This window comes from Pecten maximus, chromosome 4 (genome assembly GCF_902652985.1).
Source record: "Pecten maximus chromosome 4, xPecMax1.1, whole genome shotgun sequence".
NCBI lineage: Eukaryota > Metazoa > Mollusca > Bivalvia > Pectinida > Pectinidae > Pecten > Pecten maximus.
The window spans coordinates 12,892,029-12,905,619 of record NC_047018.1 but is presented as its reverse complement, the minus strand read 5'-3'; the positions used below and the strand labels follow the sequence as shown (position 1 = coordinate 12,905,619).

The following is a 13,591-nucleotide window of genomic DNA, read 5'->3' as shown; positions in this document are numbered from 1 at the left end:
AATGTGCTTATTTAACAAGTTCACCATCAATTTTTCTAAGTCTGCAGTAAGTTTCATGTCTGCATGAAACTCCCATGATTTCCTGTGATTTATAAATTCCTTTCTGTAGCTGTGATTGCCACATTGGTGATTATAATGGAGAAGTGCACATCCTGTCTTAGCATACCTGTATGCCTTCAGCATTTAACATTTGAAAGCATTCTTTTTAAAAATAATTAACTGCTGTATATTTTAGTGATACTTGTGAGTTGTAGATTTACACCAGAAATACTTGAGGCATTTGTCGGTCCTGGTGATGACTTTGTACCAGGTAACACTACTGGGTAACCCCAGGCTAGGTTTGTCCTGTCTGAAACCTCAGTAGTACATAAAAACTCAAGATCAAAGACTCATGCTTGGCAAATGTTTATTTTTTTTCATACAACTAAAGAAAGGGGGAAATTTAAATACAGTGGACTTAATGCTGTCAATAACAAATTGTACAAAATAATACAACTGTTAATAATATCAATCATGTCACCAATACCATATTACTGCAGCTATATGGGTCAAGGTGGCCAGAAGTTTTTTGGTTTTTTTTTATTGGGGGGGGTTGGAGGTAGAGGGGGGTAATAGATGGATGGGGGACACAGGGATAGCCTGGGGAATGAGAAAGGAAAGCGGTGGGGGGGGGGGGGGGGGGGGGGGACAGGGATAGCCTGGGGAATGAGAAAGGAAAAGCGGTGGAGGGGGAGGGGGGGGGGGGGAGTAGCCTGGGGAAGGAGAGAGGAAAGCAGAAAGCGGTAGGGGAGTAGATGATGGGGAGAGGTGGAGGAAGCTGGGGGAGCTAGCAGAAATGGGGACAGTTGGGAAAGGTAGAGGGGAGGGGTTGGGGAGCAAAGAGGAGAAGGAGAAGTGATAAGAGGTGGAAAGGGATCAGAAGGTAGGGAGAAACATCCTCTCCTCAAATATAACTGAGATGTTTACATAGATTTTAACGATGGTCTGCAGATCGATGCCTGAGAGATTATACATAGATTTTAATGATGGTCTGCAGTATATCCTTAATGATTATAAAGATTTTAATGATGGTCTGCAGAATCCTGAGAGATTTACATAGATTTGACGAAGGTCTGTAGAATCCTGAGAGATTTACACAGATTTTGACGAAGGTCTGTATAATCCTGAGAGATTAACACAAAAAAACACAGATTTTGACGAAGTTCTGTAGAATCCTGAGAGATTTACATAGATTTTAATGATGGTCTGCAGATCGCAGCTTGAGAGATTATACATAGATTTTAATGATGGTCTGCAGTATCCTGAGAGATTAACATAGATTTTGACGAAGGTCTGTAGAATCCTGAGAGATTTACACATCCTGCCCGTATTTATGAGAGATAATGATTACTACCATTTTATTACTCCACGGGACAGATTGTTTACTGTTAACTTTCTTTTCATTATTGATTTTTTCAACTGTGAAATGTTGCAGTTTGCCACTAATGATGGGTGAAATATTTATAATTCTGTTTTAGGAGATGGTTTTAAAATCTAAACTACTTCTGACACCAAAATCCTCCTCAGGGTTTTGTAATGGAACAAGCAATTAAAACAGTACTGGTACTTAATTTACTATCTGCTCATATGCACAAAATCACTATAAAATGTTAAAGATACTTCGGAAGAATTTTTATGTTTAAAAGGGATTGCAATAAAGCATTCAGTGGCCTATACATATTAATGGTATGTAACACTACAGATATACATATTAATGGTATGTAACAATACAGATATACATATTAATGGAAGTGTATGTAACACTACCGATATACATATTAATGGAAGTGTATGTAACACTACAGATATACATATTAATGGAAGTGTATGTAACACTACAGATATACATATCAATGGAAGTGTATGTAACACTACAGATATACATATTAATGGAAGTGTATGTAACATTACAGATATACATATTAATGGAAGTGTATGTAACACTACAGATATACATATTAATGGAAGTGTATGTAACACTACAGATATATATATCAATGGAAGTGTATGTAACACTACAGATATACATATTAATGGAAGTGTATGTAACACTACAGATATACATATCAATGGAAGTGTATATACACTACAGATATACATATTAATGGAAGTGTATGTAAAACTACAGATATACATATCAATGGAAGTGTATGTAACACTACAGATATACATATTAATGGAAGTGTATATACACTACAGATATACATATTAATGGAAGTGTATGTAACACTACAGATATACATATCAATGGAAGTGTATGTAACACTACAGATATACATATCAATGGAAGTGTATGTAACACTACAGATATACATATCAATGGAAGTGTATGTAACACTACAGATATACATATTAATGGAAGTGTATGTAACACTACAGATATACATATTAATGGAAGTGTATGTAACACTACAGATATACATATCAATGGAAGTGTATGTAACACTGTAGATATACATATTAATGGAAGTGTATGTAACACTACAGATATACATATTAATGGAAGTGTATATACACTACAGATATACATATTAATGGAAGTGTATGTAACACTACAGATATACATATTAATGGAAGTGTATGTAACACTACAGATATACATATTAATGGAAGTGTATGTTATACTACAGATATACATATTAATGGAAGTGTATGTATTACTACAGATATACATATCAATGGAAGTGTATGTAACACTACAGATATACATATTAATGGAAGTGTATGTAACACTACAGATATACATATTAATGGAGGTGTATGTAACACTACAGATATACATATTAATGGAAGTGTATGTAACACTACAGATATACATATCAATGGAAGTGTATGTAACACTACAGATATACATATTAATGGAAGTGTATGTAACACTACATATATACATATTAATGGAGGTGTATGTAACACTACAGATATACATATTAATGGAGGTGTACGTAACACTGTAGATATACATATCAATGGAAGTGTATGTAACACTACAGATATACATATTAATGGAAGTGTATGTAACACTACAGATATACATATCAATGGAAGTGTATGTAACACTGTAGATATACATATTAATGGAAGTGTATGTAACACTATATATATACAGATATACATATCAATGGAAGTGTACGTAACACTACAGATATACATATTAATGGAAGTGTATGTAACACTACAGATATACATATTAATGGAAGTGTATGTTATACTACCGATATACATATTAATGGAAGTGTATGTAACACTACCGATATACATATTAATGGAAGTGTATATACACTACAGATATACATATTAATGGAAGTGTATGTAACACTACAGATGTACATATTAATGGAAGTGTACATACACTACAGATATACATATTAATGGAAGTGTATGTAACACTGTAGATATACATATTAATGGAAGTGTACATACACTACAGATATACATATTAATGGAAGTGTATGTAACACTACAGATATACATATTAATGGAAGTGTATATACACTACAGATATACATATTAATGGAAGTGTATGTAACACTACAGATATACATATTAATGGAAGTGTATGTAACACTACAGATATACATATTAATGGAAGTGTATGTTATACTACAGATATACATATTAATGGAAGTGTATGTAACACTACAGATATACATATCAATGGAAGTGTATATACACTACAGATATACATATCAATTTAAGTGTATGTAACACTGTTGATATACATATTAATGGAAGTGTATGTAACACTGTTGATATACATATCAATTGAAGTGTACAGGGTTATTTCACCTATATTATTGTTATCATTGTAATAATCATGTTTATTCAGGGGAAAATTAAACAAGAAACATACCGTATAGCGGGAAATTTTAGCGGGGCTTTAATTTGGCAATTTGGCGGGTCCGTATATAGATCGCCAAAATTTAACCCGTCAAATTTTAACACCGCCAATTAAAAAGACGTGAAAATTTCAATTTTTCCAATATTTCCGTTCCGACCGCCTTTGATAACTCCCGAGAGTAACGACTGGTGCGTAACGTTGGTTGTTGCCTGGCACCTGTCGGCCAAAATGCCGAATAGGTATGAATAGCTAATGAACAACTCCTCACAATACATATATAGCTATGCAAGTATGACATATATCGCATCATAATTAATTTTTGTGAAAACAAAGCCATCTACCCATAACATCAAATGGACTGGTGTTAACACTTTACCTGTATAGGCTCATTGTTTAACTTATATATAATTACCTGTAAGTACAATGTAAACACATCATACAATAGATGACCACGTCGATATCATATGGTTGATTAAATTCTCCATGTATGTGTTCGTCTGAAATTTTTGGGTAATAGTTTCCGGTTTCGAGACAGAGGATTGATAATACACAACACACTTAATCAACATGGATAGGATGTATGGACATAGCATAATTATATATACAGTATTTACCGGTAGGTAATATTTATGCTCAACGCCAAATTAAAACCCTAGATTTAAGGAAAATCGCTAAATTTTTACCCGCCAAAATTTAACTTTCACTTTTCATCACCAAATCGCCAAATTTTATGACCGCTAAAATTTCCCGCTATACGGTATAACATTACAACAAATCAATAAAAACCCTCGCCATTTCCATGTTCTTCACAGATAGTCATTGAACATAATTGAAGATACAGCCATTTTCCTATCATTTTCCTGGTGGTTGGTCTTACCCTTTGGGTGAACTACATATTTGGGGGTTCCTTATAAGTTAATTTGTCTATTAGAGCTTTGTGTGAAGTTGCCTATAAGAGAATATATATTTGGATTAATTTGCCTATTAGAGAAGACCTTTGGATGAATTGGCCTATTAGGGAATACTTTGGGGTTAACTTGCCTATTAGGGATCACTTTTGGGTTTAATTTGCCTATTAGAAAATAAATTTGTATAAAATTACTATTGAACTGTACTTGGTAAGATAAAGAATTTATATATACTTCTAAAAAAAAAATGGGGGGTTGGGTGGGCTTTTGTTTCTTTCTGATAATACATTTGATTGTATAAAATCTTCAACTTCACTTTTATATAAATATTTTGTGTGGGTGAAGTTAATGGCAGCAATCTGATAGGAACAATTCCCACACCAAACTATTTGAAGTTCCTTTATTACTGTTCTTAACAGACCTGGTAATGTGAATAGTGTGGTTTCACAGGCAACCGTACAAATTTTCTAATATTTAGAGTTATTTGTGTTCGTTTTACTGCACTAAGTTCGGTAAGGGTAAAGAAACCAAGAAATATTTGAGATTGTCTGCAGATTTTAAGCTAATGAAACAAATCCTACAACAAAAATAGAACAAATGATTACATCTTCTTTTTATCAGTCTTTTCTTGAGATGGTAAAAGGAGTTACAAATAAGCACTAACTGGATTTCACTGCCAATGTATAACAGTGTATTGCATGGTATTATTCCATATGTTCAGAGCTTTCTCACTAAAAGTTCTTGCTAAACTGAGATTTCTTCTCAGGTCTGAAGGTCAAAAGTTATGTTTGTAGGTCTAAAGTCAAGGTCACTGGTACAGAAATTCGGTTTCCAGACAGCACAGTTATGGTCTACAATAAAATATTGATTTGGAATTTTTTATTTTTGATCAAGAGTTATGATAGATTTGGTGATTCCAGCATTTATCACCATTAGTGAAGGTCATGATGATATATCCAATGTCGGGTTGACCCAGGAAAATGAAGTGTGTGATGAGATACATCAGCGTAATCAGACATACATAATAAAGATCTGTGTGGGATCTCCTGTATAGCTCGGATAAAGATCCATGTGGGATCTCCTGTATAGCTGGGATAAAGATCCATGTGGGATCTCCTGTATAGCTGGGATAAAGATCTGTTTGCGATCTCCTGTATAGCTGGGATAAAGATCTGTTTGCGATCTCCTGTGCAGCTGGGATAAAGATCTGTTTGGGATCTCCTGTATAGCTGGGATAAAGATCTGTTTGGGATCTCCTGTATAGCTGGGATAAAGATCCGTTTTGGATCTCCTGTATAGCTGGGATAAAGATCCGTTTGGGATCTCCTGTATACCTGGGATAAAGATCCGTGTGGAATCTCCTGTATAGCTGGATAAAGATCCATGTGGGATCTCCTGTATAGCTGGGATAAAGATTTGTTTGGGATCTCCTGTATACCTGGGATAAAGATCCGTGTGGGATCTCCTGTATAGCTGGATAAAGATTTGTTTGAGATCTCCTGTATACCTGGGATAAAGATCTGTGTGGGATCTCCTGTATAGCTGGATAAAGATCTGTTTAGGATCTCCTGTATAGCTGGATAAAGATCCATGTGGGATCTCCTGTATAGCTGGGATAAAGATTTGTTTGGGATCTCCTGTATACCTGGGATAAAGATCTGTTTGGGATCTCCTGTATACCTTGGATAATGATCTGTTTGGGATATCCTGTATAGCTGGGATAATGATATTTATTCTATTTCCTGGTGTGGAACTGTGTACCCATGTAATGTTCTGATACCTTAGTGCTCCTGATAAGTTGTTTTTTAATATGTGTAAGTTTTTATGTTATATGATTGTTTATGTTATTGATAAAAAATGTAATAGAAAGATAAAAAAGAAATGTATGGGCCACAACGGTAGAGTCTGTATGAGGAAGCACATTGCCGATCATCAAGCCTCCCACTGTGATATCAGATGGAGCCACTCTAGTCCTAATGAAACGCCTGATAACTGACAATCTACCTTGTTCTGTTATTTAGTTTAAACCACATACCTGAATGAACAGAAAAAATCACCAAAAGTTAACCTGAGGCATCACATGCACCCTTGCCTACAATTGTAACTAATTAGGGAGAAAAAAAGTGAACTTTTAAAGAGGAAAACAGAGACAACAGCCACTGTATCTTATCACTGTCAAGGTTAACCTACATTCTGTTCCTTTTGCCGTTATACATATATAAGATGTGTTTTCACCGATCCTATTATTGAGTATGATTGACAAGAATGTCTTGCTTTAATGCAGCCATATACAAGCAGTATGATAACAATGCATTTCGATACACATCAGAATCGTGTGCAGATCTCTAATCTAACCAGCAACCGCTTTAGGTTTGGTGTAAGACACATCTACTTTCAAATACAAGGGTTGTTAAATTTACCTTGCATCAAACACATCTACTTTCAAATGCAAGGGTTGTTAAATTTACCTTGCCTCAAACATGTCTACTTCCAAATACAAGGGTTCTTAAATTTACCTTGCCTCAAACATGTCTACTTTCAAATACAAGGGTTCTTAAATTTACCTTGCCTCAACCTGTAGTCAGGATATACTTTAACTTTCATTTTTCCTGCCTTTATATTAATCAAAGAAAGAACTGACAGGTGAGAATTTTTGGCCAGGTGAGATTTGTCAGGTAAGATTGGTTTGTCAGGTGAGAAGCATTTGACAGGGGTCAAGTGATTTTTCAGGTGACAGTTGAGAGACATGTTTTGAATAGTGAGAGTTTGAGTTGACAGTTGAGACTGAGTTAGGGTGCATGTAGCTTAATTAAGGTAATTAATAATTAACTTTGACCGACAATATTTATAGAAATGTTTGAACTTTTTTTGAAATAATGAAAACTGCCAGAGCTCCTCTTTGAGTGATTAGCCTGCTGACACGAGCAACATGCGTCAGCTGGTATCTATGCTGCTGTACTTTGTTTTAGAAATCTAGGTTTCACAGGGACATCCTTGGAGAGGTAAACTCTGGCTGGATGTACTTTAATTCCACAGCAGCTCCTACAATACAAATTGAGCTTGGGGGGAAAAAACCGAAAAGTACATGAAATGATGAATTGGGTTATTCTGTAGTACAGAAAGGAATGGAGAACAAAAATATACACAGATGTATTTGTAATACAACATTATTGGATCTTTATAAAATTAGCTTATACAACAGTACAGCAATGGTATAAACCAACAGAGGTTAAAAAAAAATAAAAATTCATTTTACATAGCAAAACCCTGGAGGTAAGATGCATTTGTGTAACAGTTGATTTAGACAGTCTAACCTGTGTATTACTAAGAGACTATTTTCTGTAAGAAAATTGATATTTGTAATGAGGGCATGCTAAATTATCTGCGTAAATTGTGGAACATGTGACAAGCTAAGGAGTTATTAGATTACGATGTCATTGTCAATAGTCATCCGTGGTAATTGTCACTTTGTCTTTTACAATGGAACCACTACTATGGGAGATAATCAATGGAGTCCGCTAATGATTACAAATAAAACAATAATAAAAAAAATCTCACTAGATATGAAAATAAGATGCTTTATTGAATACAAATAAAATGATAATACCAATTTCACTAAATATGAAATATGTAAAATCAATTGTAAAATTATGTCAACATATTCTTTTTGACGGTGTAAATATACTTCCATTATTCATATCAGGGTTGGGGAGTCTGGGTTTAAGAGCTGAGGTTTGAGAGCCAGGTTTGGGGAGTCTGGGTTTGAGAGCCAGGTTTGGGGAGTCTGGGTTTAAGAGCCAGGTTTGAGAGCCAGGTTTGGGGAGTCTGGGTTTGAGAGCCAGGTTTGGGGAGTCTGGGTTTAAGAGCCAGGTTTGAGAGCCAGGTTTGGGGAGTCTGGGTTTAAGAGCTGAGGTTTGAGAGCCAGGTTTGGGAAGTCTGGGTTTGAGAGCCAGGTTTGAGAGCCAGGTTTGGGGAGTCTGGGTTTGAGAGCCAGGTTTGGGGAGTCTGGGTTTGAGAGCCAGGTTTGGGAAGTCTGGGTTTGAGTGCTGAGGTTTGAGAGCCAGGTTTGGGGAGTCTGGGTTTGAGAGCTGAGGTTTGAGAGCCAGGTTTGGGAAGTCTGGGTTTGAGAGCCAGGTTTGAGAGCCAGGTTTGGGGAGTCTGGGTTTGAGAGCCAGGTTTGGGGAGTCTGGGTTTAAGAGCTGAGGTTTGAGAGCCAGGTTTGGGGAGTCTGGGTTTGAGAGCCAGGTTTGGGGAGTCTGGGTTTGAGAGCCAGGTTTGGGAAGTCTGGGTTTGAGAGCCAGGTTTGGGAAGTCTGGGTTTGAGAGCTGAGGTTTGAGAGCCAGGTTTGGGGAGTCTGGGTTTGAGAGCTGAGGTTTGAGAGCCAGGTTTGGGGAGTCTGGGTTTGAGAGCCAGGTTTGGGGAGTCTGGGTTTAAGAGCTGAGGTTGGGGAGCCAGGTTTGGGGAGTCTGGGTTTGAGAGCTGAGGTTTGAGTGCCAGGTTTGGGAAGTCTGGGTTTAAGAGCTGAGGTTGGGGAGCCAGGTTTGGGAAGTCTGGGTTTAAGAGCTGAGGTTGGGGAGCCAGGTTTGGGGAGTCTGGGTTTAAGAGCTGAGGTTTGAGAGCCAGGTTTGGGAAGTCTGGGTTTAAGAGCTGAGGTTTGAGAGCCAGGTTTGGGGAGTCTGGGTTTGAGAGCTGAGGTTGGGGAGCCAGGTTTGGGGAGTCTGGGTTTGAGAGCTGAGGTTTGAGTGCCAGGTTTGGGAAGTCTGGGTTTAAGAGCTGAGGTTGGGGAGCCAGGTTTGGGAAGTCTGGGTTTAAGAGCTGAGGTTGGGGAGCCAGGTTTGGGAAGTCTGGGTTTGAGAGCTGAGGTTGGGGAGCCAGGTTTGGGAAGTCTGGGTTTGAGAGCCAGGTTTGGGAAGTCTGGGTTTAAGAGCTGAGGCTGGGGAGCCAGGTTTGGGAAGTCTGGGTTTGAGAGCTGAGGTTGGGGAGCCAGGTTTGGGAAGTCTGGGTTTAAGAGCTGAGGTTTGAGAGCCAGGTTTGGGAAGTCTGGGTTTAAGAGCTAGGTTTGAGAGCCAGGTTTGGGAAGTCTGGGTTTGAGAGCCAGGTTTGGGAAGTCTGGGTTTGAGAGCTGAGGTTTGGGAAGTCTGGGTTTGAGAGCTGAGGTTGGGGAGCCAGAGGGTTGAGGAGTCTGGGTTGGGGAACCAGGTTCTGAGGATTCTCAGTTTGAGAGCCGAGGTTGAGAAGTCAAGTTGGGGAACCATATCATTGAGTGGCTACAGTAAGGATAATCAGAATCTAGAAGGAGGACAATTATTTACTCGGGACAAACGATTAGATTAGTAAATTTGTTGTATGGCTCAGGTGTTAAAGCAGATGGTCATGAAAGGCCTCGATTCAATAATGTTCTGTCAGTTTTGACATTTAAAAAGGCTCATTGCCAAATTGTTATCATGCCGTTGATCGTCATCATGATGACTTATCATAGCAACTCGTCTATGTAAAAGTGAACTGATTTCAATGGCAACTGATTTGTATGGATAAGGTATACAGATAGGAGACAGAAAAAAACATGTCTGTTCCGGTTACTGAGGCCTAATACTCAATACAGCAGGAGAACCTGCTGAAGAAAAGATAATTTGGACATTACACCTAAAATCTCGATGATTCAGATGTCAAAAAAGAATAAGTTTGCGTCAGTATTGTATTTATTTCTTTAAACATATGTCTTTTCTGCCTTTACACAAACAAGGAGCTGAGAAGTGTAGTTTTGATGTATAGAAGGATTGTCTGTACTAAACCACATGTTGTTTATATTTGTTTATGAATCATTGTCAGGTTTGGGGCAGGTGTTGCCAAAGATTTTGTCTGTGTTTATTTTTGTGTGTGCATTAGAGATATGCTGTTTAATAGGAGTATTTACCACTGAATGTGTGCACCCAATTACTGGCCTTTCTAGGCGTCACATGGGGAAACACAGGGGTCTGGTGTAGCACCTCCATCTTACTAACCTCTTACATGTGGCCTAGACGATGAAACCATAAAAATGTAGATTATACATAGGAATTGATTTCTGAGACCAGAGGAGAAATATATCGGCCAAGGGAAACTCAATAAGTAAATGGTGTAACCTACCTTTAGATTATTCCAGGGCTGGGCTGACGAGCTCATGATCAGAAATCAGGAACACTATGGTTTATAATATTATTGACTACTCCCCGAGAATAGGAATTTATGCAACTGATGTAGACCCTAAAGGATGAAATAGGGCCAGGGAAAATTGATATAAATCTATAAAAAGTCTATTAATTTTACACAGTAAAAGAATTTTCAAAAACAATATATCTACCAAGGAAGTTTACAAGTTTATTTCAAAGAACTTATCCATGCTTTCCTTACATATCCATCTTTGTAGAATTGTATCAACATATTGTGTATAATAGATGTGAATCCACAAATATTATAAACATGTCTAATTTCACAGTGGTGAAGTGATTAATAACCTCAAGAGACCATAAAAAGCTTGTAGTTTTTACACTCGCTAGACACCTAAAGGCCAATCCCACTAGTCAGATATTCTTGATTGGAATTATATGTTACACACTATAGACTACTGGAATCAAATCAATCGTTCTGTTTTTAAGGACCTATATGAAGTTTGAAGGGAGAAACCCCATTAATTTTAATTATCCATGGTATTTGGAATTTATATCAACTTCTGTCTCAATATCTCAGGAACACATCAAAGATCACTTGTAACAGGAACAGAGCTATGGAAAATGTAACTTAATTTGCCTTTTCACTGGTGTCCACGACTGGTGTCCAGTGAAGAAGGTATTCAGTGTCAAATATTCCCAAACAATACATGTCTCTATATGATTACATGCACCAGAAACCCTGTGTTTTGTGTGTAGGGAAAGAGAATCCATTGGTAAAATGTCACAAATTAGGTGTTTCACTGGTGAACGGTTGTGCTCCAAATCAGTGGATATCACAGCCGGGAAAGGCACCATTTGTCTTCATTGTCCTAGAAACAGTTGTCTCTCAGGATCTCTACAAACTGGTCAGTGAGTCTTTGTACGGGGCCTTAAATCTTAAATTATACACAAAACAAGGTTATACAGGGTTATACACAATACCAGGTTTTATAGGGTTGTACACAAAACAGGGTTTTATAGGGTTATACACAATATAGGGTTTTATAGGGTTGTATACAATATAGGGTTTTATAGGGTTATACACAATATAGGGTTTTATAGGGTTAAACACAAATATAGGGTTTTACAGGGTTATACACAAATATAGGGTTTTACAGGGTTATACACAATATAGGGTTATAGACAATACAGGGTTTTATAGGGTTAAACACAAATATAGGGTTTTACAGGGTTATACAAAAATATAGGGTTTTACAGGGTTATACACAATATAGGGTTGTAGACAATACAGGGTTTTACAGGGTTAAACACAATATAGGGTTAAAGACAATACAGGGTTTTACAGGGTTATTATTCTAAATAAAACAGTATGTCACATTGATTCAGGTTCATGGCCTTCTTGCTAATTCTGTATCAGAATGTGTTATTATACATTAAAATGAGGTCGTGGTCTGATGTTGATTTTGTATGTATGTATGTATAACATTACAGGCAAGGAATGTGCATATGATCTGTATAGTTCAGAGATGATATATTGTCTATAGAGGAGAGGTAGTCTGCCTGTAGAGATGATGTGCTGTCTGTACAGATTGTGTGATGTCTACAGATGATGTTTTGTCTGTACATATTGTGTGTTGTCTGTACATATTGTGTGTTGTCTGTACAGATTGTGTGTTGTCTGTACAGATTGTGTGTTGTCTGTACAGATAGTGTGTTGTCTACAGATGATGTTTTGTCTGTACATATTGTGTGTTGTCTGTACAGATAATGTGTTGTCTGTACATATTTTGTGTTGTCTGTACAGATTGTGTGTTGTCTGTACAGATGATGTGTTGTCTGTACAGATGATGTGTTGTCTGTATAGATGATGTGTTGTCTGTACAGATGGTGTGTTGTCTGTACAGATGGTGCGTTGTCTGTCCAGATCGTGTGTTGTCTGTACAGATCGTGTGTTGTCTGTATAGATGATGTATTGTCTGTACAGATTGTGTGTTGTCTGTACAGATGGTGCATTGTCTGTACATATCGTGTGTTATCTGTACAGATGTTGTGTTGTCTGTATAGATGATGTATTGTCTGTACAGATTGTGTGTTGTCTATAGATATTGTGTGTTGTCTGTACAGATTGTGTGTTGTCTGTACAGATTGTGTGTTGTCTGTACAGATGGTGTGTTGTGGGTAGAGGTGTATTGTGTGTTGTCTGTACATATTGTGTGTTGTCTGTACATATTGTGTGTTGTCTGTACAGATTGTGTGTTGTCTGTACAGATTGTGTGTTGTGGGTAGAGGTGTATTGTGTGTTGTCTGTACAAATAATGTGTTGTCTGTACAGATAATGTGTTATCTGTACAGATTGTGTGTTGTCTGTACAGATTGTGTGTTGTCTGTAGAGATTGTGTGTTGTCTATAGAGATGGTGCGTTGTCTGTATAGATGATGTGTTGTCTGTACAGATGGTGTGTTGTCTGTACAGATTGTGTGTTGTCTGTACAGATTGTGTGTTGTCTGTACAGATTTTGTGTTGTCTGTACAGATTGTGTGTTGTGGGTAGAGGTGTATTGAGTGTTGTCTGTACATATTGTGTGTTGTCTGTACAGATAATGTGTTGTCTGAACAGATTGTGTATTATCTGTACAGATTGTGTGTTGTCTGTAGAGA

At 37.2% G+C, this 13,591-nt stretch overlaps 2 protein-coding genes across 4 annotated transcripts in view; one reads left to right on the top strand and one right to left on the bottom strand.

Annotated features, from left to right (window-relative positions):
• LOC117325278 (neuronal calcium sensor 2-like) overlaps positions 1–13,591 on the top strand; it is a 113,217-nt gene that overhangs the window by 47,717 nt on the left and 51,909 nt on the right. The gene's annotated exons all lie outside the window — the stretch shown is intronic.
• On the bottom strand, positions 8,439–10,778 carry LOC117324888 (extensin-like). Its single transcript, XM_033880716.1, has 3 exons — positions 10,700–10,778; positions 9,280–9,825; positions 8,439–9,181 (listed from the first exon to the last, which is right to left on the bottom strand). Exons 1-3 carry the CDS (start codon positions 10,776–10,778, stop codon positions 8,439–8,441), a joined length of 1,368 nt encoding a protein of 455 aa, XP_033736607.1.